The sequence below is a fragment of the Apteryx mantelli genome, chromosome 3 (assembly GCF_036417845.1).
Source record: "Apteryx mantelli isolate bAptMan1 chromosome 3, bAptMan1.hap1, whole genome shotgun sequence".
NCBI classification, from domain to species: domain Eukaryota; kingdom Metazoa; phylum Chordata; class Aves; order Apterygiformes; family Apterygidae; genus Apteryx; species Apteryx mantelli.
The window spans coordinates 13885105-13908110 of NC_089980.1; the positions used below are offsets into that span (position 1 = coordinate 13885105).

At 36.4% G+C, this 23006-nt stretch overlaps 1 protein-coding gene across 9 annotated transcripts in view; it reads left to right on the forward strand.

Annotated features, from left to right (window-relative positions):
• The window catches only part of USP34 (ubiquitin specific peptidase 34), a 149745-nt gene that overhangs the window by 62123 nt on the left and 64616 nt on the right, over nt 1-23006 (forward strand). For 8 of the 9 annotated variants that reach the window (XM_067292718.1, XM_067292723.1, XM_067292722.1 and 5 more), the window contains 18 exons: nt 1791-1916; nt 2314-2443; nt 2998-3033; nt 3440-3570; nt 4142-4758; nt 5327-5541; nt 8141-8256; nt 8340-8467; nt 9588-9677; nt 10553-10648; nt 11771-11853; nt 15868-16022; nt 16621-16734; nt 17705-17804; nt 17947-18106; nt 18546-18672; nt 18778-18925; nt 22415-22515. In XM_067292718.1, the coding sequence (XP_067148819.1) occupies nt 1791-1916; nt 2314-2443; nt 2998-3033; nt 3440-3570; nt 4142-4758; nt 5327-5541; nt 8141-8256; nt 8340-8467; nt 9588-9677; nt 10553-10648; nt 11771-11853; nt 15868-16022; nt 16621-16734; nt 17705-17804; nt 17947-18106; nt 18546-18672; nt 18778-18925; nt 22415-22515 (2673 nt within the window). The remainder of the gene's footprint in view (nt 1-1790; nt 1917-2313; nt 2444-2997; nt 3034-3439; nt 3571-4141; nt 4759-5326; nt 5542-8140; nt 8257-8339; nt 8468-9587; nt 9678-10552; nt 10649-11770; nt 11854-15867; nt 16023-16620; nt 16735-17704; nt 17805-17946; nt 18107-18545; nt 18673-18777; nt 18926-22414; nt 22516-23006) is intronic. The other variant, XM_067292720.1, reaches the window with a different exon arrangement.

A 23006-nucleotide genomic window follows, 5' to 3' on the forward strand; every position in this document is an offset into this window, starting at 1 on the left:
GCTAGGTAAACCTGAAAAGCCTGATGGGCTCTTTTCCTGCGGAAAGATGTACTTGTTTGCTGTTTTTAATGTATTGTTACGCTCTGTATTTTAGATTTTTCCTTTTGATTTTATTTAGAGGATTTGAACGCTGCAGCATTTGAATTTCCTGTTGTGGAAACTATTTTTCTATTGTTTCTTTCTACTTTCATCATACTTTTAAATAAATAAATAAATACAGGAACAGAAACCCCCCAAGGTTTTAATGTCAATTTTTCAGAAAAAATACATTCAAAATGAAGGTCAGAGAAATGAAATTGATCTTTTTGAACAGACGTAGGGAACATGCTTTTATAGAAGTTATAATTTGAGGTTATTTTTTTCTGCGTTCAGTCATACTTCTGTCTAATTTGCTTCATTTGAATACTGCTGTACACACATTCTGAAACCTTGTAGTCCACCCTCGTAACATGCAGCTGGAATGCTAATAAATGCTCTTTATAACACCATTCACTCTGATAGGCTCTAGCAATTTTCTGTATCAGAGTAATCAATAATTACTTATTTTCGTTGTATTTTAAAGTGTTACTTTATCTTCTTTGCCATTTTCACACATGTAGTAATTCACACTAGTGTTGGAGCTCTGGATTTCTCCCTCTTCTATACTATTTCCAGAACTTAATACTATTATCCAAATGTGCTGCTACTTTTACTGCTTACTTGTCCATTTTAACATATTGCTATTTCCAAAAGATATGTTTCATATCAGAAATAAGTGTGTGCAGATTGCTTCCTGTAAAAGCATTAAATTACTAACGTTGTTTAAAAGGCTAACACCTTTAGACTAAAAGAAGGCCTCAAGAATCCTTTTTTCTCGTTCAACTTTCTAACTTTCTGACAAAAATTTTCTTCTCTAAATTGAGCCAGTTATCTCAAGAACTTCTCTAATGTTCAATACAGTGAAATACATCCTTGTAGAGAACCTGCCTTATTTCATTGCACTTTGAATGCTGTATAAGACTGTTTCTGTGCCCCATAAACTCTTTACATTGCTATTTTAGACAGCAGGAAGGCAAAAAAATAAAATCATATTTTGAAGCACATACCTGATAACCAGCATTAAGGAATTTTTATTTATTTATTTTTCAGATGTTTCCTATAACAGTATTATCTTTGTTGAGTAGCTACCAACATCCTTACAAACATAATGAAACCCTTTGAGTGGGTATGAAAAGCAGCATTTAACCTCAGAGGAAACATCTATGAGCACTGTCACTTTCACGTGTAAATACATGGCAGTTTGCTAAAAATGTTGTCATCTTTTTTGACATCCATTATTGGGAAAGACAAAAAATTGTAAATAATCCTCATACAGTCACACAGTCTGTTCTCTCAGTCTCACATTAATGTGTAATGTCTTTATTTGTATTTACCACTGCTAAGAAGTCGATCATTGCATTTCTTAATCAGGAATTAGCATATCCAATAATATTTTAGAAGTTTTATTTAAATAAAAATGCAAAATAATCTCCCAGTTCTTCTTTTCATCAAAATATGATGGTTAAGCCTGGAGCTTAAAAGATAGGTGGTGATTTTTATGTTTGATTGAACTAAACTTTATGTGCTTTAAAATATAAGAATTCAGTTAAGGCAAAGTCGCAAGTTTGATGTAGCTTAGAATTATTGAGCAAAATGTTTCCTAAGAATTTGTGCGAAGTAGTTGTTTAACTACTGCAGTTTTATCAATCTTTGAACCATCTTTTAAAGTTTATTTTTCTGTTTCTCTTTTCTGTTTTGTTTGTACTTTACAGCTAAAGCATTGCAGTCGTTATATACACGACTTATTTCCTTCTTTGATCAAAAACTTGGACCCTGTTCCACTTAGACATCTTCTTAACCTCGTCTCAACTCTTCATCCAAGTGCTCACACTGAACAGGTAAAGACAAAAAAAACCCACAAAATCATTGTAAAGAAAAAAGAAATTGTGCTAATGTATTAGTCAAATATTATGGATTTGTCTTTCTGTTCTAAATAAATACAAGAAGAAAATATATGAGTAAAATTGTCATTTTTCATCAAATAGGCCTTTCTGGCTTTTAAGTTATAATAATATTCAGAGCTCTTTGAAAACTGCATGACCATTGATAGAAGACTAACTTCATTTTTGAAGTTAAAAAATGTTCGCACAGCATTTCTTCATTTTGTGCATCCATTTATTTTTATGCATTTATTTTAGTGAACCATAATATTGACATATAGAAAGATTAACAGTGTATTTTTGCAAACAAAATCTACTGCTTCGTCATAGCACTGTTATCTGGTTTTGTTTGTAGACCTTGTATTTGGCATCAATGCTTATAAAAGCACTGTGGAATAATGCACTAGCAGCTAAGGCTCAGCTGTCAAAACAAAGCTCATTTGCATCCTTACTGAGCACCAATCTACCCATGGGGAACAAGAAAGGTATGTATCTTTCCAGTAGCCGGATCTTTAATTTTCATCAGCGTCCTTGTTGACTTTGGACGATGAGGATATATAGAACTTTTAGGCTGATAAGCTCGCTGAGGTATTTTGAAAAAGTGTCATGTTGGCATGTTTTCCAAGCAGAAGGTGAAAGTAAAGATGAAAGCGCTAGACCGTTGTGAGTACATTTGGAAAACTTTGTTTCAGAAAAATTCTGTTAGTGTATCTAATGTAGTATATACTTTTTTCTTTCCAGGGATGGTCTATAATTCATCGGTTAACTATTCCTTTTCTGTTGAACATCCATAGTTTATATAGCTGTGTAAATTCTTCCACCAGTTTAGCTAATTTTTGCCTAGTTTCTGATATTACATGCTGTTTCTGTTTTTTTCGGCGGTATATTTCCTCCCAGACATTACCAAGGGTGCTGCCAACCCCATTTACTGTAGTTTCCCTTACTTCTGTTCCTGCTGATTGTTATGAATCTTGGACATATATGCTGACAAAAAGATTTTTACTCACTTATTTTTCCGTCCTGCATTTTTTTTCTTCAGAAGAAGAAGAGCTCAGAAGAGCAGCCCCTTCACCCTGTAAGTCTTGTTTTAGAATTACATTGCAATCTGTTATATCTGATACTATGATGTTTTTCTAGAGTTACAGAATTTGGATAGAAGAAAAACTAGTGCGAGTTTGAAATTATGTTTTTAAAAGAAGTCAAATGGAAATTATATTTAGTGTAGAATCCAGCAAATTGGTATATATGTGCTATACTGGCCATAAGAGACATCAAAATATAGCTTTTATAGTACAATACTCAGTATTCTAAAAAGACTTTTTAGTATGTAGGTATTTCGGGTTGTTTGAGTTACATCCCTTGTTCAACTGTTTGCAGGAAGAATGCTGTTGAGTTCAACAGATGAGGCAGATTTATGTAATGCTGTTACATTCCCATTAGTATATATCAGAAAGTAACTGGGAAACGTGATTTTGAACTAGGGTCACCAGCAGCCAGCCCTCAGAGTAGTGACAACAGTGACACCCATCAGAGCGGAGGCAGCGATATTGAAATGGAAGAACAGCTTATTAACAGAACAAAACACGTGCAGCAGCGACTTTCAGATACGGAGGTAAGACTGTACGTCTTGGTCTGCATTGCTAAGTTGCCTACTGTTAGCTATAGAATGTATTTTTTGCCTTCATAGTTTCAAAAGCCAAGCAGCTACATAAGGTGCATGCTTATAGTGCTTATCTGCAACAGCACAGCGCACAGCTAGGATGGTTACTTCTGTTCTGTGTGGTTTACGTACGCTCTACTTTACCTTGCCTATGACCAGGTATACTACAAAAAAAATTGGATTGCTGCCTTTAAACTGTATTTAATAAAACTACTCTCTTAATATAAGATTGCATGACATATTGTTTATGTGTTTCACACTGTCACTGTGTGTGTGTATACATGCAAAGAGCATAGCTGGTTTCGAATAAGAGAATTTTAAATTAAATTCTTAAATCTAAATCTTGATCAGAGCATTCTGTCATCAGCAACCAAACTAAGAAAGAATGAAAGAAAATGTGAAGATTTGACACATTTCTGCATAAATGAAGAATTTTTGGTGTTTGAATAATGATGATATTGATTATGAATTTTCAATGTTTTTTTTATTTTTATATTTGCACCAATTAAAAAAAAAATGTCAGGAATCCATGCAGGGAAGTTCTGACGAGACAGCAAACAGTGGTGAGGATGGCAGCAGCGGTCCTGGTAGCAGCAGTGGCCACAGTGATGGATCCAGTAATGAGGCCAACTCCAGTCATGCAAGCCAGTCTGCAGGAAGTCCAGGCAGTGAGGTGCAGTCAGAAGATATTGCGGATATCGAGGCTCTCAAAGAGGAGGAGGATGAAGAGGAAGAAGATAGGGGTCATAATCCCCAGAAAAGCAGTAGGAGCACAGATCTACGAAGCAGGAAGCTGGAATCACAAACGGGCATTTGTCTGGGAGATTCACAAGGGGCCTCGGAGAGGAGCGGTGCAAGCAACGGGGCAGGAAAGGACCATGTTTTTAACACAGACTCGGTGGCACCCGTGGATAATCGCATGAGAATGCTGGATGCTTGTTCCCATGCTGAGGACACAGAACATGATATGGCGGGGGAAATGAGCACTGCTCACATTTCACAAGGGTCTCAGGATTCTTGTATAACTCATACGGGGGACTTCCTTGGGGATACTATTGGAAATGAATTATTTAACTGCCGACAGTTCATTGGGCCACAACATCACCACCACCACCACCACCACCACCATCACCACGATGGGTAGGTCATTAGATACTTCGTCTGATTGCTTCAATAACAGTAATAAAGGTGATAGCTAAATACTCAGTTTGGCCATAAATTTGTATGGACATTTTGCTGTACTTCAGAATAATTTGGTCTAACAGAGGTGATAGTTACTGCAGATAGTTACACAGTAATGCATTTTGTTAACATCTGATAAAAGCTTTTTGTAAAGTTTTTGTATTTAATAATACAAAAACATTTAACAAAATATTACAGTTTTTCTGTAAAATGCTGTTATTTAGTTAACATTAAAGAAGTGATGATGAGACCTTCAATTTGTCTGTAACTGTCTTTTCAGTTCATGTGAAGGTCTGCTGTTCAGACAGATGATTCATCCTGACATTAGCTTCAGAGAGATGTCTATTCACTTGGCTTACATTAGCTATATATTGCAATATAGGTATAAACTATGCATTAACTTGACTGCAAAATGATTTTTCAGTTTTCTTCTACAAAGTGCTACTGTAACTCTCACTTACGAAATTAGTCAGCTATAAACAACTTTTTCTTTTATATCGTCCATTGTAATGTTCCTGTTTTACAGACACATGGTTGATGATATGCTAAGCGCAGATGATGTCAGTTGCAGTAGTTCCCAAGTCAGTGCAAAATCAGAGAAAAACATGGCTGATTTTGATGGGGAAGAGTCTGGCTGTGAGGAAGAGCTTGTGCAAATTAATTCACACGCTGAGCTAACATCTCATCTCCAGCAGCACCTTCCTAACCTTGCCTCTATCTATCATGAGCATCTTAGTCAAGGTAAGAGCAATAAAAAGAAAGTGAAAACATTTTCTGTGTTTCTCACTCAGTTTTATGCAATTTTGAAATAGTCTCCAATAATTATAACCACCGAATGATTTTAAGGAGCAAAGCAAATGAACCGCACAAGTGCTAAGTTGTATATAAAAAAGTAGTTGCCAGAAGAAACCACAGTACCAACTGAGATTTTACTACGTGATTCGTATTTGTGTGATATTAGGTACAACTGTACTGACATATTCTTTTTGCATTTCTACAGGAACTTTTACTGCAAATTAAAACAAATAAGGGTACTAAAGAGCATAGTAAATGTTTTCTCTAATCAGTTATTAAAGTGAAAAGAAAGGTACTACTGAAACGCCAGATAATTTTTTTTTTCTGTGAGAGCGTGTGTGACTTTTCTTCTGGTGTGTGGATCTTATTGTGATTCCATATGTTTATCATATTAAATGAATTACTGTAATGGGCTGTACAGAGGATAATTTTGGAAAAATGAGTTCAAATACAACTTGGTGTGTTGGGGAGCTTGCCTTAAAGGGCATTTTATGCTGTTTTATCTTCCACTGCTAAATCTTCTAGTTTACTTCAGGGTGCAATTCAAGATGCTACCATAACACTTTGCAAGAATTACGCTATCTTTCCATATGGTATGGTGGCAACTTCGTTTTCTGAAGTGCTTCTATCCTACTTTTAACTATAATGGAGAGGATGCTTGGTTAACAAACGGTTTTTGGTTTTGACATTTGTTTCTTTCCTGGTCTGGCAGAACAAAGTTTGCTATCTTCCGGCAGACAGTAAAACCACTACTCTTTATATCTTTTCCTGAAACACGGTTGAATAAGAGGTCCATTTTTTCTTGAGGCTTGGCATTTATTATCATCTGGAACTGAATTCTAATTTCAGCCCAATATCGAAAATTTAAAAGGATTTTTTTTTCATTTCTACACTACGTAGTGCATATATTAATAAAACTTTTTGGTTAATTGTGTTTCAGTTATTGTTGCACTATGAGTTTTACCAGACAGTAGTCTCATGGGGTGTGTGTGAGGAGAAGGGAGTTGTAAATAAATGGAAATATATATTCTAACATCTTTCAAAGATGGGATTTTATATGATTTGAAGACCTGTTTTCAGCTTTTTTCTAGCTGGCCATGGTAACATAAATCTAATTGTTTTGCTAAAACAAAGGAAAGCATAATAAGTTTGCTGTAATTCAGCGTACAGATTACTTACATTATTTCTTATGTATTGTCAAACCCGAGTTTAAAAAAAAACTCGGGAGTGTTTCAGCATACTGGAGAGATTACTCCATAGCATTATATCGTATCATTATATTAAAGGTTAAATGAGTTTCTCAGTGCTAGGTATAAGTACAGTAAAAGCATGTATTGCAGTAAAATCATCTCGCCTTTCTCTAAAACCTCATGTTGACTTTTAAAATACTGTTAAAATATTCTGGTGATAAAGTGAAACTTCAGCATTATTTCTTAAAGGGAAAAATCTTCTTTTGTTAAATTACAGTGGATTTGAAACTAAAGTTTTTTCTGTAGTTAAAACATGCTGAAAATCAGAATCTTTTTCTCGGCATTTTCTATAGATATTGTACATTTTACTGAAGATCCAAATTATTGCTCATGAGGACTTCAGTGCAGATTATTTTTGACACCCCTAGTTTTGCACGTGCAAATAATTACAGTGTTCTGCATGCAATTTTCAATGTCGGCTTGACTTTCATGTTTTATGAAAATAGTATCAAATGGAAGATACATGAATGGTGCCAGCTGGGGCCACGTACGAGATGGAAGAGGTCTCTCACTATTTCTGAAAGCATGATGACCTTCTAAAATCAGGCGCTTCAATCCATCATGTGTAAAAATAGTGGTTGCTTTTCCGGTTTTTTAGTTACGTGGAGGATAGACAGCACGATTCAGCGTGAGAGGAGTTTATTGAAATTTGCTTCTCCTCCTCTCTCGCTCCTCCTCGCTCTTGCTCACTCCTTCACACTCATTCTTTTGCTCTCACTCTCTCTCTTGTGCTCTCTTTTGCGCTCTCTTGCTTTTGCACTCACTCTTTCGCACTCTCGCTCTCGTGCTTTCATTCTCGCTCACTCTTTTTCGCTCACTCGTGCTCTTTCTCGCTCTCGCTCTCTTGCTCTCTTTCTCGCTCTCACTCTCTCCTTTGCTCTCTTTCTCGCTTGCTCTCTTTCTCTCCTTCCTTCCTCCCTTCAGACCACAGCTCTACAGAAAGATTTAAGAAATGTTTTAATTATACCACCAGTTAAATCTAATTAAATTAAAAAGCAGTTGCACCTGCATCTGTAATTATTAAATAGTGTTTTCATTGCACTTGCAGTTAGCAAAAAACAGCGTAAGTAGTAGCTTAATTGTCCTGTTGACTAATTGCATGGTCATAATGCTTTGTCTTTCTTCTTTAAAGATTCCCTACGTGGAAGAAGGTTGTAATTATAATGTTATTGTATTCACCTTAAAAAAGCCAAGTTTACGAATGAAGCATGTTGTTGTTCATGCACTGAGGGAATAATGTTCAGATTAGATAGTTCCTTCTATTTATTCAATAATGGTCTTTATATTTTGTTCAGGACCAGCAGTTCATAAACATCAATATAATAGCAATGCGGTGACGGACATTAATTTGGATAATGTTTGTAAGAAAGGAAATACCCTTTTGTGGGATCTGGTCCAGGATGAAGATGCAGTAAGTTGAATACCAGAAAAGAATATTTTTTAAAAGAAAATAAATATATGCTATTTATTGACCTGTCTTTCTACTTGCTGTAGATTCATCTCTCTGAAGGGTTAATAAATGAAGCAGAGAAGCTGCTCTGTTCTTTAGTATGCTGGTTCACTGACAGACAGATTCGAATGAGATTTATTGAAGGCTGCTTAGAAAATTTAGCAAACAACAGGTAACTTAAATCATAAATTGTATGTTTTTACATTTATCTATTTCTTTCAACATATAGGAAAGCCAAGTTGAATATACGAGTTAAAAAAGACAAAAGTAAACATATAAACATAGTTCAAAAACTGTTATGAATGTGTCTGATGTTCCATTTTTCTATTCTATCAGTGTCTTGAATTTCTCATCTTGTTGCATTTGTCTGTTCTCGTGTTCGCCAGAGGTTACTGCCTTCTTCCAGTTGGTAGAACCTGGCCCCCATCTTAGCCAGCTGAGTGCAAAGTCTGGTACCTTAACATAAGCAGTTTGAGTTGAATTTTTGGACTTTATATTTAAGTGGCTGAGGAACAGACAAGTTCTTTTCCATCAAGTCTGTTGTGAGATTTAATTTCCAGGAAGAAGCAGCTGGAGGAAGAAGTAATATCTTGACCTGGGGCAATTGTTTTAATATGAGCCAAAGCACTGCGATTGTACTCTTTGAAGCCTGGAAAAAGTGAATGCTGATTTGGTTGCTACAACCAACCAGCTGCTGAGAAACAGTGCATGCGGTGTTTCTTATGCTGTCACCTTTTTGCTAAGAAATGTATCTGTGAGATGAGTTACCAGTATACCAATCTGTTATTTGAAATTAATAAAAAATGTGAAGATATTTATCACCAACGTGAAAGTTTACAGTTCCATGCCTTTTGTGCAGTTCTTGAGTTTTTGTAGACAGTAGTCTCACAGAAAACAGTCCGAGGCAGATTTAGTTCTGCTCTGCATCTCATCTGTTGATAGAAAAACCATACTCATTTTGCTGAAATTTCAAAAGATAAGTTTTATGAAACTCAAAAATTTGTTGTCTTTTGAAAAATTTTTTTTTGTATGAGTAAAATGAATACTGTTTTATTTTTATACTTTTCTAACAGCCATGTGTGCAAGGTATTATATGTAAAGAAATTGAAGTATCTGTAGTTCAGATTCAGAGAACTACTTGGCTGCATGTGAGGCTAAATTTCACCCAGATATTTCCAACACTTTCAGTTAACATATTTACTCATTGAACACGAGCTTCTCAAAGTAATTTTAAAATTGACTTTTAATTTCGTAAGAGTCGTATTGTAGTCACTTCTCTCTTTCTCCTTTAGATCAGTAGTAGTTTCCCTTCGTCTTCTTCCAAAGCTGTTTGGTACGTTTCAGCAGTTTGGGAGCAGTTATGATACGCACTGGATAACAATGTAAGTAGCCCCCCACACACACACTTAAGCCAACAAAAGCGATGAAGTTTAGGGGACTTTGGCAAGGCTTGCTCCTCTAGTGTGATCCAACTAATATCTCAAAGTTGTTATCATCTGTCTGCTGTCTGGCCTAGTTGTATGAACTTACCTAATCACTCAGACCTAGGCTTCTTCATAATACAAACTATTATCATAACTGAGGTGAAGAACAATTTATATTTTTTAAATCCTCCCCAAAGGGCTTGTCAGAAAATACTAGACATCCAGTAATGGTGTATTGTAAAAAATTGTAATAACTTGATGCTTTGTCTTTCTGTTCTGGTGGCATATCAAATGCTTCTCAGTAATAAAAAATTTAATTTATAAGAAAACCTTTAAAATGTGAAGGTATGTAGCACAAACCTTTGAAACGTGAAGATATGTAGCACACTACTTACTGGAAAAAATAATATAGCTAGCTGGTCTAGCTATAGAGAGAGGAATGCATGGACTTCAAGGAAAGACAGATTACAGTGCTTATCAGCAATCCTTCTTGTGATTTTTGGCCTTTTTGGACATGATGTTTAAATATGTGCCAAGTTCTGAGTTTTGGCTTAGACTTTTGCTGAATTAGGGCCTTTAGGAACAGTTTTGATGGGCTCCAAGGGGAATGCTCTCTGCTAAGCTTGTGCCTGAACATGAATATGTTATATGGATGAACAGGAGGAAGAGAGTACTGTATTTTAAAATACTTTTGAATTTATAGTGGATGGAAAATGTAATGTTTGCTTTGTTATTATGTGTATGCATTTTCCTATAATAGCTGTCTACTTTCTGTAGCTTTTGTGGCCTTCTTAAGCAAACCGTAATACTTTCTGCCCTTTAAATTGACACAGGTGGGCAGAAAAAGAACTTAACATGATGAAACTTTTCTTTGATAATTTGGTACACTACATTCAGGCAGTCAGGGAAGGACGACATAAACATGCATTGTAAGTATATTGTGCACAACTGGGTTTGAGTATTTGCTATTTTTTAAACATGTTTCTTTTCTGTTTTTTTTCCCCCCCTCTGGTGCTTCTGATGTTTTCTTTTAAGTAAATAACTTTCTGTAGTGACATTAAATGTTTAGGGAGAGAAAGGTCTATATAAATAATAGCATTTTAAATTGTATCTTTTTCTTTAAAAAGTGTCATTTTTGTTAGACATTGTGTTCAGTGTTTATTTATAAATAAAACAAAAATTTTATATATACAGATCAATCTAAGTGATGTCGCATCATAAAACTATTCAAATGTTTCTGCTTTAAAATCTGTTATCATTAACATTTTAAGGTAGTTTTTCTGTTTAACACATTCTTCTGCGCATTCTGTATGCTTAAAATTAAGTATATATACACAAGTGACACAATTTCTAGCTCCCCAGTCACAGAGAACAGAATACTTATGTCTGACAGTCTTCAAAGTCACTGTGTAACTATGGGCATCCACAATTGAAAAATGTTTCTATTTATGGACCAGATATTTACTTTGCTATATCAGACACTACTGTAATGAGAAATTACTTCAAAAGCTGTTTGAAATTGGGCTGAGTCGGGTTTTAATTTCAGACTAGATGATACACTGTTCCTCTCTTTTTACCGTTAAGCTTGTACCTTATAAATGGGAATAAAGTTAGTTTTTGCATAGTTTATGAAAATATTTTTGTAAAGGGTATCCATCAGCTACGATCAGAAATTCAGAGTAGAAATCAGCATTGTATAAGTCAAGGAAAAAATCAAGGTCAGATTCTGCAAGGTGCTAATGACAAAATGATGCATTAGAATAAGACTGTATGCAAAAAAAAATGTTGTCTGGTAATGACTAGTATCTCTTTTCACTTGTTTGGTGTGCTTCTGTAATGTGTACGACTGGAGTTTAGATTATATACCGAACAAAACTAGAAATTTAGAAAAAATTTAATAAAAAAGTATTTAAGGTTTTAAAAAGTTTTAAAAGTTTTTAAAAAGTTTTTAAGGGGCTCATGTGTGGGTGAAAGAAAATTATGACAATAAGCAATTAAATATTTCTGAGTAAATTAAATGAATTTCTTTTTTAAACAAATTCAAATTTTAGATATAGCCACAGTGCAGAAGTTCAGGTTCGTCTTCAATTCCTGACATGTGTGTTTTCAACCCTGGGATCACCAGATCATTTCAGTAAGTGTTTGAGGTTATCTGAACAGAGAAGCACCTCATAGTAAGGTGCCCATACTTCTTAATAATTATGTTATTTTTAATAAATGTGATATTTTTAATTGATAAAATTTTAAATCATCTGTGATACCGTTTCAAAAGGAGGATGATTTTATGATTAAAGCACAGAAGCAGCACTGGAGTTTAGGGTGTATTTCAGTTTTGTGAGAACAAGTTTTTTTTATGCTCTCTGTGCTTCAATTTTTCTAAATACTGAGATTATAGTAATTACCAAGATGAAGATAATATATGCTATATTTTGGGGGTTTGATTCATGTCCATAATGTTCCCATAGATCTTTTACTGGAGTGTACTGTAAGTAAATTATGATCCCCAAAACAAAGATTTCTGTCTATTTTAATGCTATCAGAAATCAGTTTATGAACCCTGCACTGTCTTTTGCAAAAGTGATATTCTGTATGATAGATAGTAATCCGTAAAGATTCTGAAATCTTTTCATTCTAAAAGGTTAAAATTAGAATTCTTTTGATGTGGTTGATGGAATTGGAACAGGTATTCATTAGTACAACATTAGTGAGATTACAGTACTCGCCATAAAATGTATGCATTTTTTAGTATATGTTCTTGAACACTTTGAATGCTGCCTATATATCTGTGGGGCAAAATGGATATAGGAGCAAAGCTGAGTAATAGAAAATTAAGATCAGATGAGCGTTTCAGAGTTCTGGTACAGGGTTGGGTTTTTTTTTTTTGGAAACAGTATAAATACATACACATAACTATATATACAAGTATATATAGTAGCTATAACTATATATACTAGTATATACCTACTAGTAGGTATAGTATATACCAGTATTATTTAGAGATGATAGGACACCTGGAAATAAATGCAAACACAACAAAAAAGAACTTTGAATTTGCTAGCATTATTTTTTGAGCAAAATAAGTAGTCTTTCCTCTTTCATTACATAGAATTGCAGAATTAGCAGGACAGACGTGTTTCAGAAAAAAGCTGGGAAAATGAGATGTGCTAATCTGTGGAATATTTTGGAAGTCATTTAAGAAAGTGGTTACCTATACATGGCAGTAAATTGAAGTGAATAATTAAGACTTTGTAACTGTTAACACAAAGCAGGTAATCCTAGCCATTCCTGTAATAATTTCTAAAATTTCTAAAAAGATAGCACATCTGCTTGTACGACATGGTTATTCAGAATACTGTACCTTTTATTTTTTTATAAGAAGACAGCCGTGCTTGGAAGACATTTTATCCTGTACAGCTAGCAACTGTCCTCAGGTTAATTTGGATTTCATTGGTACATATGAGGGTTATTACACAGAAGAAAAATAAATGCCTCCTGATAATCCTTCAGGTGTTTTCCACAGCCTTCAGAATAACCTTTCCCCAAAATATAGGAATTAGAGGTAGTTAGAATTGGAATAAAGTTCAGGTCAGAAGGGACCTTGGGAGATCTTTAGTCTGACTTCCTACTCAAAAGAGGTTCACTATGAGATCAGACAGGGTTGCTCAGGGTTTTATCCAGTGGGATCTTAAATATCCCCAAGGAGAGAGACTGCACAACCTCTCTAGGGAAGTCTGTTCCGCTGCTTGACTCTTTATGGTGAAAAAAGCGTTTCCTTACATCCTGTCCAATCTCTTCTTGTTTGTATGTCCTCTGTCTCTTGTCCTCCTTCCACGCACCACTGTAAAGAACCTGGCTCTGTGTTCTCGATAACCTCCCCATGGGTACTGGGGGGCGGCTGTTGGGTCCCCTTGAAGCCATCCCTTCTCCAAGCTGAACAAACCCAACTCCCACAGCCTCTCCTCGCAGGGCAAGGTGGAGGCCTTGGTGGCCTCTGCTGAACTCGCTGCAGTTTATCACCTCCTCCTGTAGCTCCTTAACTTAGTGACACAGTTCCTCAACCAGAACGTAACTCCTGCAGGCAAGGACACCCTCTGCCTGGCCACCCAACCTCCCGGAGAGACACCAGCATTCCCTTCCTGCAGCCCTGACCTGGATGGCCACGTCCCCTCTCTTGCCTTGTGGCACATCATCACCATTGCTGAGCAGTCCCATGCTACCTTCAGCAGAGTATCTGGCCCCCTGCAGAGGGTGAGGGTCCGGCTGTGCAAACCACTGTGCAAACTGCTGAGTCTGTTAACTGCTTCTGTCTGCTGTGCTCAAGTTAGTAAAGCTATCAATAATAAAGATATTAGATCAGTTCTTAGTCAAGGCAGTACTATGTCACTGAAGAAAAGAATTAGTGATCTTAACTAATGTTTCCAAATTCCTCCTCTTGTTACCAGCAGCCAGGGAAGACGTACTGCCCCTTTCAGGTTGCAGGCTGCAGATCCCAAATACCTGTCCACTCTCAGCGCCAGCAAAAGTTCAGAGTGCAGCTTGCTGTGATCTCTTGCTGGTATTTTATTGGAGCTTTCACACAGCTGGATAACCTGACACAAATTGGGTTGATGTTTATCTAGTTGTTAACTTGAGGAGTTACCCTGCTTATCAGCAGGCTTTTCATGAAGATCAGAAGAAAAGGAGGATAATGTAGTTGTCAGTACAGCGTAGATCTCACATGCTTCACATGCGGTGCTTGAAAGTTCAGATACTAGCTGTGGCGTTCTTCTTTCAGGTTAGAACAGTATGTAAGAGTAGCCATGCGAGGTCTGACCGCATGCTTGTGTAACTCTGTGTCCTGTCTCCCATGGTCCAAGGTCCCGTCACTCGTTCTCCTCCTTAATTTCCTCCTGACCCTGGTCAAGCTGACCCTTCAGAGCACCAGGAGGAGGAAGCTTGCTAAGGGGGATCCCAGAAACTGTAGGATCTATTTCTTTTCTTTCTGTCTTGTCAGAGCGCTTAAAACACTTAAGGACGGCATCTGTGAGCTCTGTAGATGCCCTCAGGGACTGGTAGGTGCTGTCAGAAGTGCTCTGTTCAATCCCCCCTGCCAGTTCGCTATTATTTTTTAAAAACCTTTTGATGCTCAATCACTCCTGGTTTTTCATTAGTTGTTCCCTATCATTGTATGGTTTCTAGCTATCTTTTTCTTTAACCACCTCTTCCCCCACCCTTTTCCTAAGGAGGACAAGGGGGAAGGGTGGATTTGTTAGGGATGGGCCTATCCCTTTCAGGAGGATGAGTAAAAACAGTAGATGTAAACAGATGCTTAGTGAGGACAGGGCAAGCATGTTATTTCCCTCATACTCTCCTAGCCCCTGGCTAGTTTGAGCTTGGGGACTTTGTCAGCTGAATATGATTTTCTGTGTTTAGTAACCCTTGGTGTCTTTCCCTTCCATGAACTTGTCCCTTTGGCCGCTCTCTAAGTCCTTGTAAGCTTCTACCATTCAGTGTTGGGGTTAACTTATTGCAGTGACACAAGGGAAGGATCATTTAGGTGTTCCCGTTAGAGTAGTAAAGTTGGCATACAATACATGGCTTGCCCTGCTGGTCATTTCAGTACAGTCCAGGAAGGAATGAGAATATTTGTAGCCAAGAGGAAACACCTCCTAACACCATACTTGCTGCTGAAAGAATAGCCTCAATGATTCTTGAAGAAATTTGGAACCTTACTGGGACCATAAATGTCCATACACAAACTAAGGAAATAAATCCACTGTTTTCTGGAAAGAAGTAACAATAAAATAGTTAGATACTATTTACAGCCCCAGTCTCCATACCCAGCTCAAAGTTGGAGTTTAGCATGTGCCTAACAGTTATTTATAAACTGAGAAGCAACCTGCTGTTTGGTGCGAGGTCCTAGGTCAGCCCGCACTACTCATTGGGTTAGTGAAAGCTGACAGCACTTGGAACCAAAAGTGGTAGCTGATTGCCAGCTCGGAAGGGGGAAAAGGTGAATGATTCCTAAGTGGTAAGTGGTGCCTTTTTCTTCCGCTGTTTCTGAAAACTTTTTGTATTGGCAAATTGTGATTTCTCTGTGTATTCATGCTTATGTAGGGTGACGTTTGATGTTATAAAGGGATAGTTTAAAATATTTTTCTAATTTTAGGGTTAAGTTTAGAACAAGTGGACATTTTGTGGCATTGCTTAGTGGAAGATTCTGAATGCTATGATGATGCACTACACTGGTTCTTAAATCAAGTACGAAGTAAAGATCAGCATGCTATGGGTATGGAGACTTACAAGCATCTTTTCCTGGAAAAGGTATGTAAGGTTATTGCAACCTTATTAATTCTAATAAAAGTGTTTCTTTCTGTATCAGCATTATTTTAATGTATTTTAAATTGTTTCTATGAAGTATATCTCTTTACAGCAGTCTGGGAGGGCCCTACTTGTAATGCAAGGATTTTTTTCTATTTTGGCAGAAGAGGGGAAAGGATTGGCAGAAATTCTTTTCATACTAGTGTTTACTCAAGCGTTTCTTTGCAAATAGCCTGTGTTGTGTTTGAAGCTATGTAGCACTATAAAAAAACTTACATTTTCCCTTCTGATGCACAGCTACCTGACTAAAAAAACAGACTTTTTCCTTTCTGGGAGCGTGTATAAACCTCATCTGCATGTCCACTGAAAATATGAACTGGAAATTGCAGCAGTAAAGCTTTGATAATTTATATTGTATATAAAATTCAAAGTCTCATCTTTTGCAAAAACAAATTTTAATTGATCTGCCAGATTTGAATAGTATTTGTAGTAACAATGAAATTCTTCTGTGCTAGTGAAATAAATTGCCATCCATGTCATTGCTATCTGTTCTTTCACTGAAAAATTTCTTTTCATACTAAGGTATCTTTATTTCATTTAGATGCCACAGCTAAAACCTGAAACTATTAGTATGACTGGTCTAAACCTCTTCCAGCATTTGTGTAATTTGGCTCGACTGGCTACTAGTGCTTATGATGGTGGCTCAAACTCAGAGGTAAGCCCTTTTTTGTGCTCATATTTTTCTCCTTTCCAAAGGAGGGGAGAAAATTAAATTACTTATCTGCAACAGCATTTATCATGAAAATTCTTTGGTTTACTGGTTTGAAACACTGATGTCACAGCCGTGTAGTGGTGGAGGCAGTACAGCTTTCTGCCTTGAGGGGAGTCCTGGAACCATGTCTCAGAAGTTGCAAATGTGGTACAGTGAAATGGAAATAAAGGAGGCTAAGGATCCTGAGTTTTTCATGATGTTAAGCATGAGTTCTTGTCTGTTGGGATGAAAAAAGAGATAGGAAAACACCAAAAAATAGTGATACCTGTTTCCTATGTATCTTTGTGCAGTTTATCATATTAGCGTAACTGAACTGTTATGTTAGCTGTTGAGTGTTAGCTGTTGTGTTTAAAGAATGGGTTTGTAACATTCACTTTTATAAATAATATTCAGACTAGATGAAATCTTTACACAGAATTTGGCATACTTAATTCTGACTAGTAATGTATTGTAAAATACGTTTCAGTGTACGTATGGTATGCTTTAGAAGTTTTTCTTCTAAAATATTTTTTTACAGAGAAACTATCTTAGAAATATAATATATAGGAATTATTTTTTGTTGTCTCCAATTGAGGCATTTCTTTCATGAAAATTTCTGTTCTTTTAATGAATACCAATAATAGTTGTGGTTTTAACGTTTCATTTAAAAGTATTCCTGTTTGTGAAAAATTAAAACTCACTCTTCTGCATTTAACTAGTTTTCCTTATGCTTCAAAATATAAAAATATTTCTGTCAAAGTTAGAATGTTACGGTAATTGATGCAGGGCAGCGAGCTCAGGAAGGACAGAGGTATTTTTAGTAATTGCACGAAGAAGCAAATAAGTGTCTCAGATCAGAAAGGCACCATGCTCAGTAAAATCACGAGGCAATGTTTTGTTTGGGTTTGTGTTTCTTTTCCTTTTGTCGTAACAGTTGTGTGGCATGGACCAGTTCTGGGGTATTGCTTTAAGAGCGCAGTCAGGTGATGTCAGTCGAGCAGCCATCCAGTACATCAACTCTTATTACATTAATGGTAAGAAATTGCAGTTTTATTTTTGTTTTGTGTTTAAAATGTTTTAAAGAATATCTAAGTTTATCCTCTCTTTATCCTTAGTATTAAAAGGCATAGCCTCAAGTTTGTGCTTGTATAACTTATTTTAACATTGATATTGCAGGTAAAACTGGTCTTGAAAAAGAACAGGAATTTATTAGCAAGTGTATGGAGAGTCTGATGATAGCTTCTAGTAATCTTGAGCAAGACTCTCACTCAAGTCTCACAATTATTGAAAGAGGACTCTTAATGCTGAAGACACACCTGGAAGCTTTTAGGAGAAGGTAAATAGCTCCAATGATATATTTGGATACAGAATTTATTTACATTCCTCTTAATATAATGATGAATGAATGATGAAACTAATAATTTGAATAATAGTTTCCTGGGTTTTCTTTATGTAAAGTAAGGACACTAATGGGTAATTCTGACAGGTAATATATAAGGTTTAAACAGTTACGAGAGTTGGCCCTTGTCTTTGTAAAAAGAAAGATGAATATGGTTCAAGTCTCCTCTGCCCTCACCAAAGAAGTAATTTTTTCATACTTTTTCAAAGCTATTTTATTCTTATTTGAAAGACGGAATATTAATCATTTCCTCTTCATTTTTGAAAACCAGAGAATAAAGGTGCAAGTTTTGTCTGTCATCTCATTGTTTATCAAATGTTGGGTTAAATAAGTTTTGACAAAAATACTTTGTCAATGTTTTTACCTGCTCCTTAAGGTTTGCCTATCATCTGAGACAGTGGCAGATCGAAGGCACTGGTATCAGCAGTCACTTGAAGGCACTGAGTGACAAGCAGTCGTTACCACTCAGAATTGTATGTCAGCCAGCTGGACTTCCTGACAAGGTAGTTAAAAGCCCTTTTGCTTCCGGATAGATTTATTTCCTAGGTTGTTAAATGTAAGTAAAGCCATTGTGCTCTTTGAAAAATAAAACATCCGTTTTATTTCAGATGACTATTGAAATGTATCCTAGTGATCAGGTGGCTGATCTACGGGCAGAAGTTACCCACTGGTATGAAAATTTGCAGAAGGAACAGATAAATCAGCAAGCACAGCTTCAGGAGTTTGGCCAAAGCAGCCGCAAAGGTGACTTCCCTGGTAAGCTATAGTACTCATACCGGTATTTTATGCTCTGCTGAGGGCATATGCTCACTTTTAATGAACTGCGTTGTTTTTTCCCCCAAAAAAGTTATTTTCCCTTTCATTGTTGTTTTAATTAATTATGTTGTTTTCTTTAATTTGTAGGTTCTATTACATAGAACCTCATTTTGTATTTTGTCAAATGTATGCATTTCTGGCTCTGTATAAGAAATTAATACCCTGCATGCATATATTCCAGTCAGGTGTAATATTTTCCTTATTCCTGCAACCACTCTTTAAGTTATGATCATCCTATTGCAAAAATGATCATTCATCCTATATTGATGTTCTTAATTTGGAACGTCACCTTGTTCCTGAGGTGATCGTTGCTTGCCTATAGTGTGATGCAAATGCTTCCTATTGTTATTCCCTTTCTTTCCACATTTTTGAGTGAATGGAAATTTGTGCTTTATCCTTTAAGAAAAGGATGTTTTCTGAATCCTATTAATGCTATCTATTATAGAATTCTTACCTCCTAATTCTTTTAGATTTTATTCCTTATCAGCTATGGCTGTTCACAATGATCTTGTTTTCTGAATTATTTTCTCTTTAATGTGTTCTTGTTTTCTTTCTTCCTTATTATGAGCAAGAGTTAGTAGGTAGGGACATATTATCTGAACAATTTCTGTCCACGAACATCTTTTTCTAACTCTGCTGACTATTAGTAAACATGGAAACGTTAATCTTTAATCTCGCTTGCTTGTCTTCATGGGTGAGCAACTTTAAAAAAAGAATGTTTTTATGAGACACCTTATCGGTGGACCAGACTTTGAATCTTAGATATCTCAGTTATTCAGCTTTTCTATGAAGTCCTTTTTTCCAGCTGCTCTTCAGAAGCTGTCTTAGTAAAGAAACTTATCTTGTTTTCCACCAAATATGGCCACATAGCAGACATTTTTATTTTTGTTTCAGCTGGGTTTTAAGATACGTGGGAATAAGGCAATTCAGAACTGCAGACCTACAGCTGCTGCAATTCAGTGATGTTACATATGTTCAGTGGTTTTGTAGCAGAGCTGACTTAACATTTCATGGGTGTTGTTTTAATTTTTCTGTGTTTATTACGCTGATTATTAACATAACATAACTATAGGAAATCGGAGAACCATAAAATTTGTAAGTATTGGATTATAAACACAGTGTCCTTTCCTACGTTTAAAATCTATATTAATGTTTCTAAGTGCTTCATCTTGTAACTGGTACCTGTTAGCTGTTAGACGTATAAAATCCTGTTACTGGGTAAATCTCTATTAACCAAACTCCTAAGGCAGTGTCTTTGCACAGTTCTGTGCATGCCATTTGTGTTTCAAATAATCTCATCACGTGAATTTCACTTTTCAGCTGCTAATTTGAGAAGATAGGATTGAAACTGAGGTTAAAACCTGCAGTTTTACTCAGCCATGCCCTATCCTGGGGAATCTTCTGTATAGATGAAAAAAACGCCTGAAGTTTAATAGCATTTTGTTGGACATGAAGATCTTTGAATTGTAGTTCTGTGTATTGACTGCTCAGACTAAAAAACGTAGGTCATTCTGCATCACAGGAGGCTTCTGCTGCAAGGTCCATACTGCACACTTAGGTCTCTGTGACCTTTTCTATGTCCATTTTAATATACCAGTATTAGCAAACCTACTACAAAACCCCATTTCTGGTTACGAACTTGAAGTGGCTACTATATTGTTAACTAAGCTAGAAATCTGAATAGAGTTTATCGAATTTCAATAAAAGTTAAAATCTTTCTGCTCGTGATGTGAGAGTATAAGTTTTTCTCTCGTCTTCTCCTTATAGAGCCAAATCTTCTTGTTCTTAGTCAGTTTTTAGTTGTGTTCTCTGGTGGGATTTCAGTTTCAGAGAATAGATGGAAAAAACAGGATATTTGTATCAACTTTTGGCTCTTGGAGTTCTAGACTTGTAAATATTTTTTTACTTCCTTTCTTTATATTTATTTCATCTCTTGTTAACTAGCACTTTCTTGTGCTGTTCGCTTCATTTAGTGCTCCAGTTGACCTACATTTTCACCACTATATGATGGCTATTCCGTTTCCAGCTTCTTTGTGCAAAATGTTACTTTGCTGTGTTCCCAGTTGGGCTAAGGACAGAAATCATTTTCCTGCTGCTGGGACTCGTGAACAAGTGTTGCATCTTAAGTGTTCACTGCATTGATATGTTCCAAAGCAGTCAGCTGGAGACGATGAGAAGAGTGATAGATATGCGATATTATTCCCAACGCCAAATAAAATCTTCATGGTTTTATTGCTAATTGACAAATGTCTTTGAAGGGCTGCTGTCTATCCAGTTTTCCTCAAGAACATCTCAGAAATTTTGTTCGGGCCGGATTTGAGGATCATGTGTATTTGTCTGACATCTCTATTTCCCTGGTGGTCCTGTCAGAGCTATGCTGTATACGTCTGACTGGATTGCTCTCGTTCAGAAATGTCAGCGCGCGGGTATGTCTCTGCTGGCTTTGGGGAGCATCCCCTGCGTTTGTGTGCACACGTCAGCAGTGACCGTGCAGCTGCAGGTGACTTGCTTTCCATAATTACCCGAAGCAGCAGGCTTACCGCGCTGCGTTCATATACATAGCCCTTTGGGTTTTAACCCATTTCTTTGACTGCTGTGTTCCTATTGGCGAGTAATACAATGTTTTGAAGGATTTTCAGGTTACAAAACTCCCAGTTCTTCCCAAGGCTCCTACAGGAGGTTCAAGAAATAGGCTTTTCTCAAGAAGCTGTATTGAAAACACAGCGCTGAAAGCACAGTGACAGGGAAGGGCTGCTTTTCATTGGCTAGGGCCTAATGTTCAGAAAAGCATGTTAATAAGAGTAGTGGGTGAAAAGCCAATGTCTCTGTGCCCCTGCATAGGTGGCTGGGACTCCATGAGCATTCTGAGGTACAGGTTCATTGTGCAGCCTAATTCTTGGTTAGTCCATGGTTGTCTGCACCAATTAAATTCATAATCTTTTAGTTGTTCACATTTCTTCTTCAGTGTTGAGAATTCTGTGGAAAGTGTTCTCATTTTTTCCTTTCTGAAGTATATGTCATCTTCAGTTCAAGCTTACTTTTAAGTGAGATTGACTTGTGCTTCTTTTCCTTTGTTGATTTTATCGCAATTTTGTGATACAAAGGGATTTTGCTGATGAACACAGTCATTTCCCAGCATTCTTCACTGACACAGTATAACTCTTACTACAAAATATGAAAAGCATGTTTTAATCTGTATTGTGGACACTTTTCACTACAAGATTGGGTGAGCTGGTATTTAAAAGGGTATGTCCAAAGGCATGCAAGGAAATTTAGTTTAATAGCTGGTTTCCGTAAGTATATTGCCTTAAATCTTTGTCTGATTTTAATTGCTGCTGAAGGTTATACTTTTTAAAATAAGTCATAAGGCTTTCATTAGAAAATGAAACTATGTTTCCAGAAATTTACTGAAATATGTTCTTATCCTAGGTGGCCTCATGGGACCCGTGAGAATGATTTCATCTGGGCATGAACTGACAACTGATTATGATGAAAAAACTCTTCATGAGCTGGGTTTTAAGGATATGCAGGTATTATCAGTATATAGATAACAGCCACCACTTGGTATGTTGCTTTTGTCTTGTGCAACTGATAAATGTAGGTGGCAGTGGAAGGTATGTTTTTTTTTTGGGGGGGGGGGGGAACATCCTATAGTTTTCTGAAACTAGTTGTTTTGTGCTTCCCAGCATCTACCTCTAAGCTCAGAGAAATACTCTTAGTCCTTGCTGCTGTTGTCAGTCTTGAAAATAATTAATAATTTTAAAAGCCAAATTCTAGTTACGTTAGCAGATTTGAAACCTCAAGGACCAAATAAAAATTTTCAATTTTTTACGTTCATCAAGGAAAATGTGGGACCAGTGAAAAAACAGAATCAAGTAGTCAGATTTTGTCTAAATTATTGAACACAACTCCATAGCAGCAGTGGTTAGCTCTCTCCTTTCATTGCTTAAATCTGAAGCATTTTATAATGTTTATTTGTAATTTTTTATCTCAGTTCAGAGTCCCTGGTAGAGTGATCTAC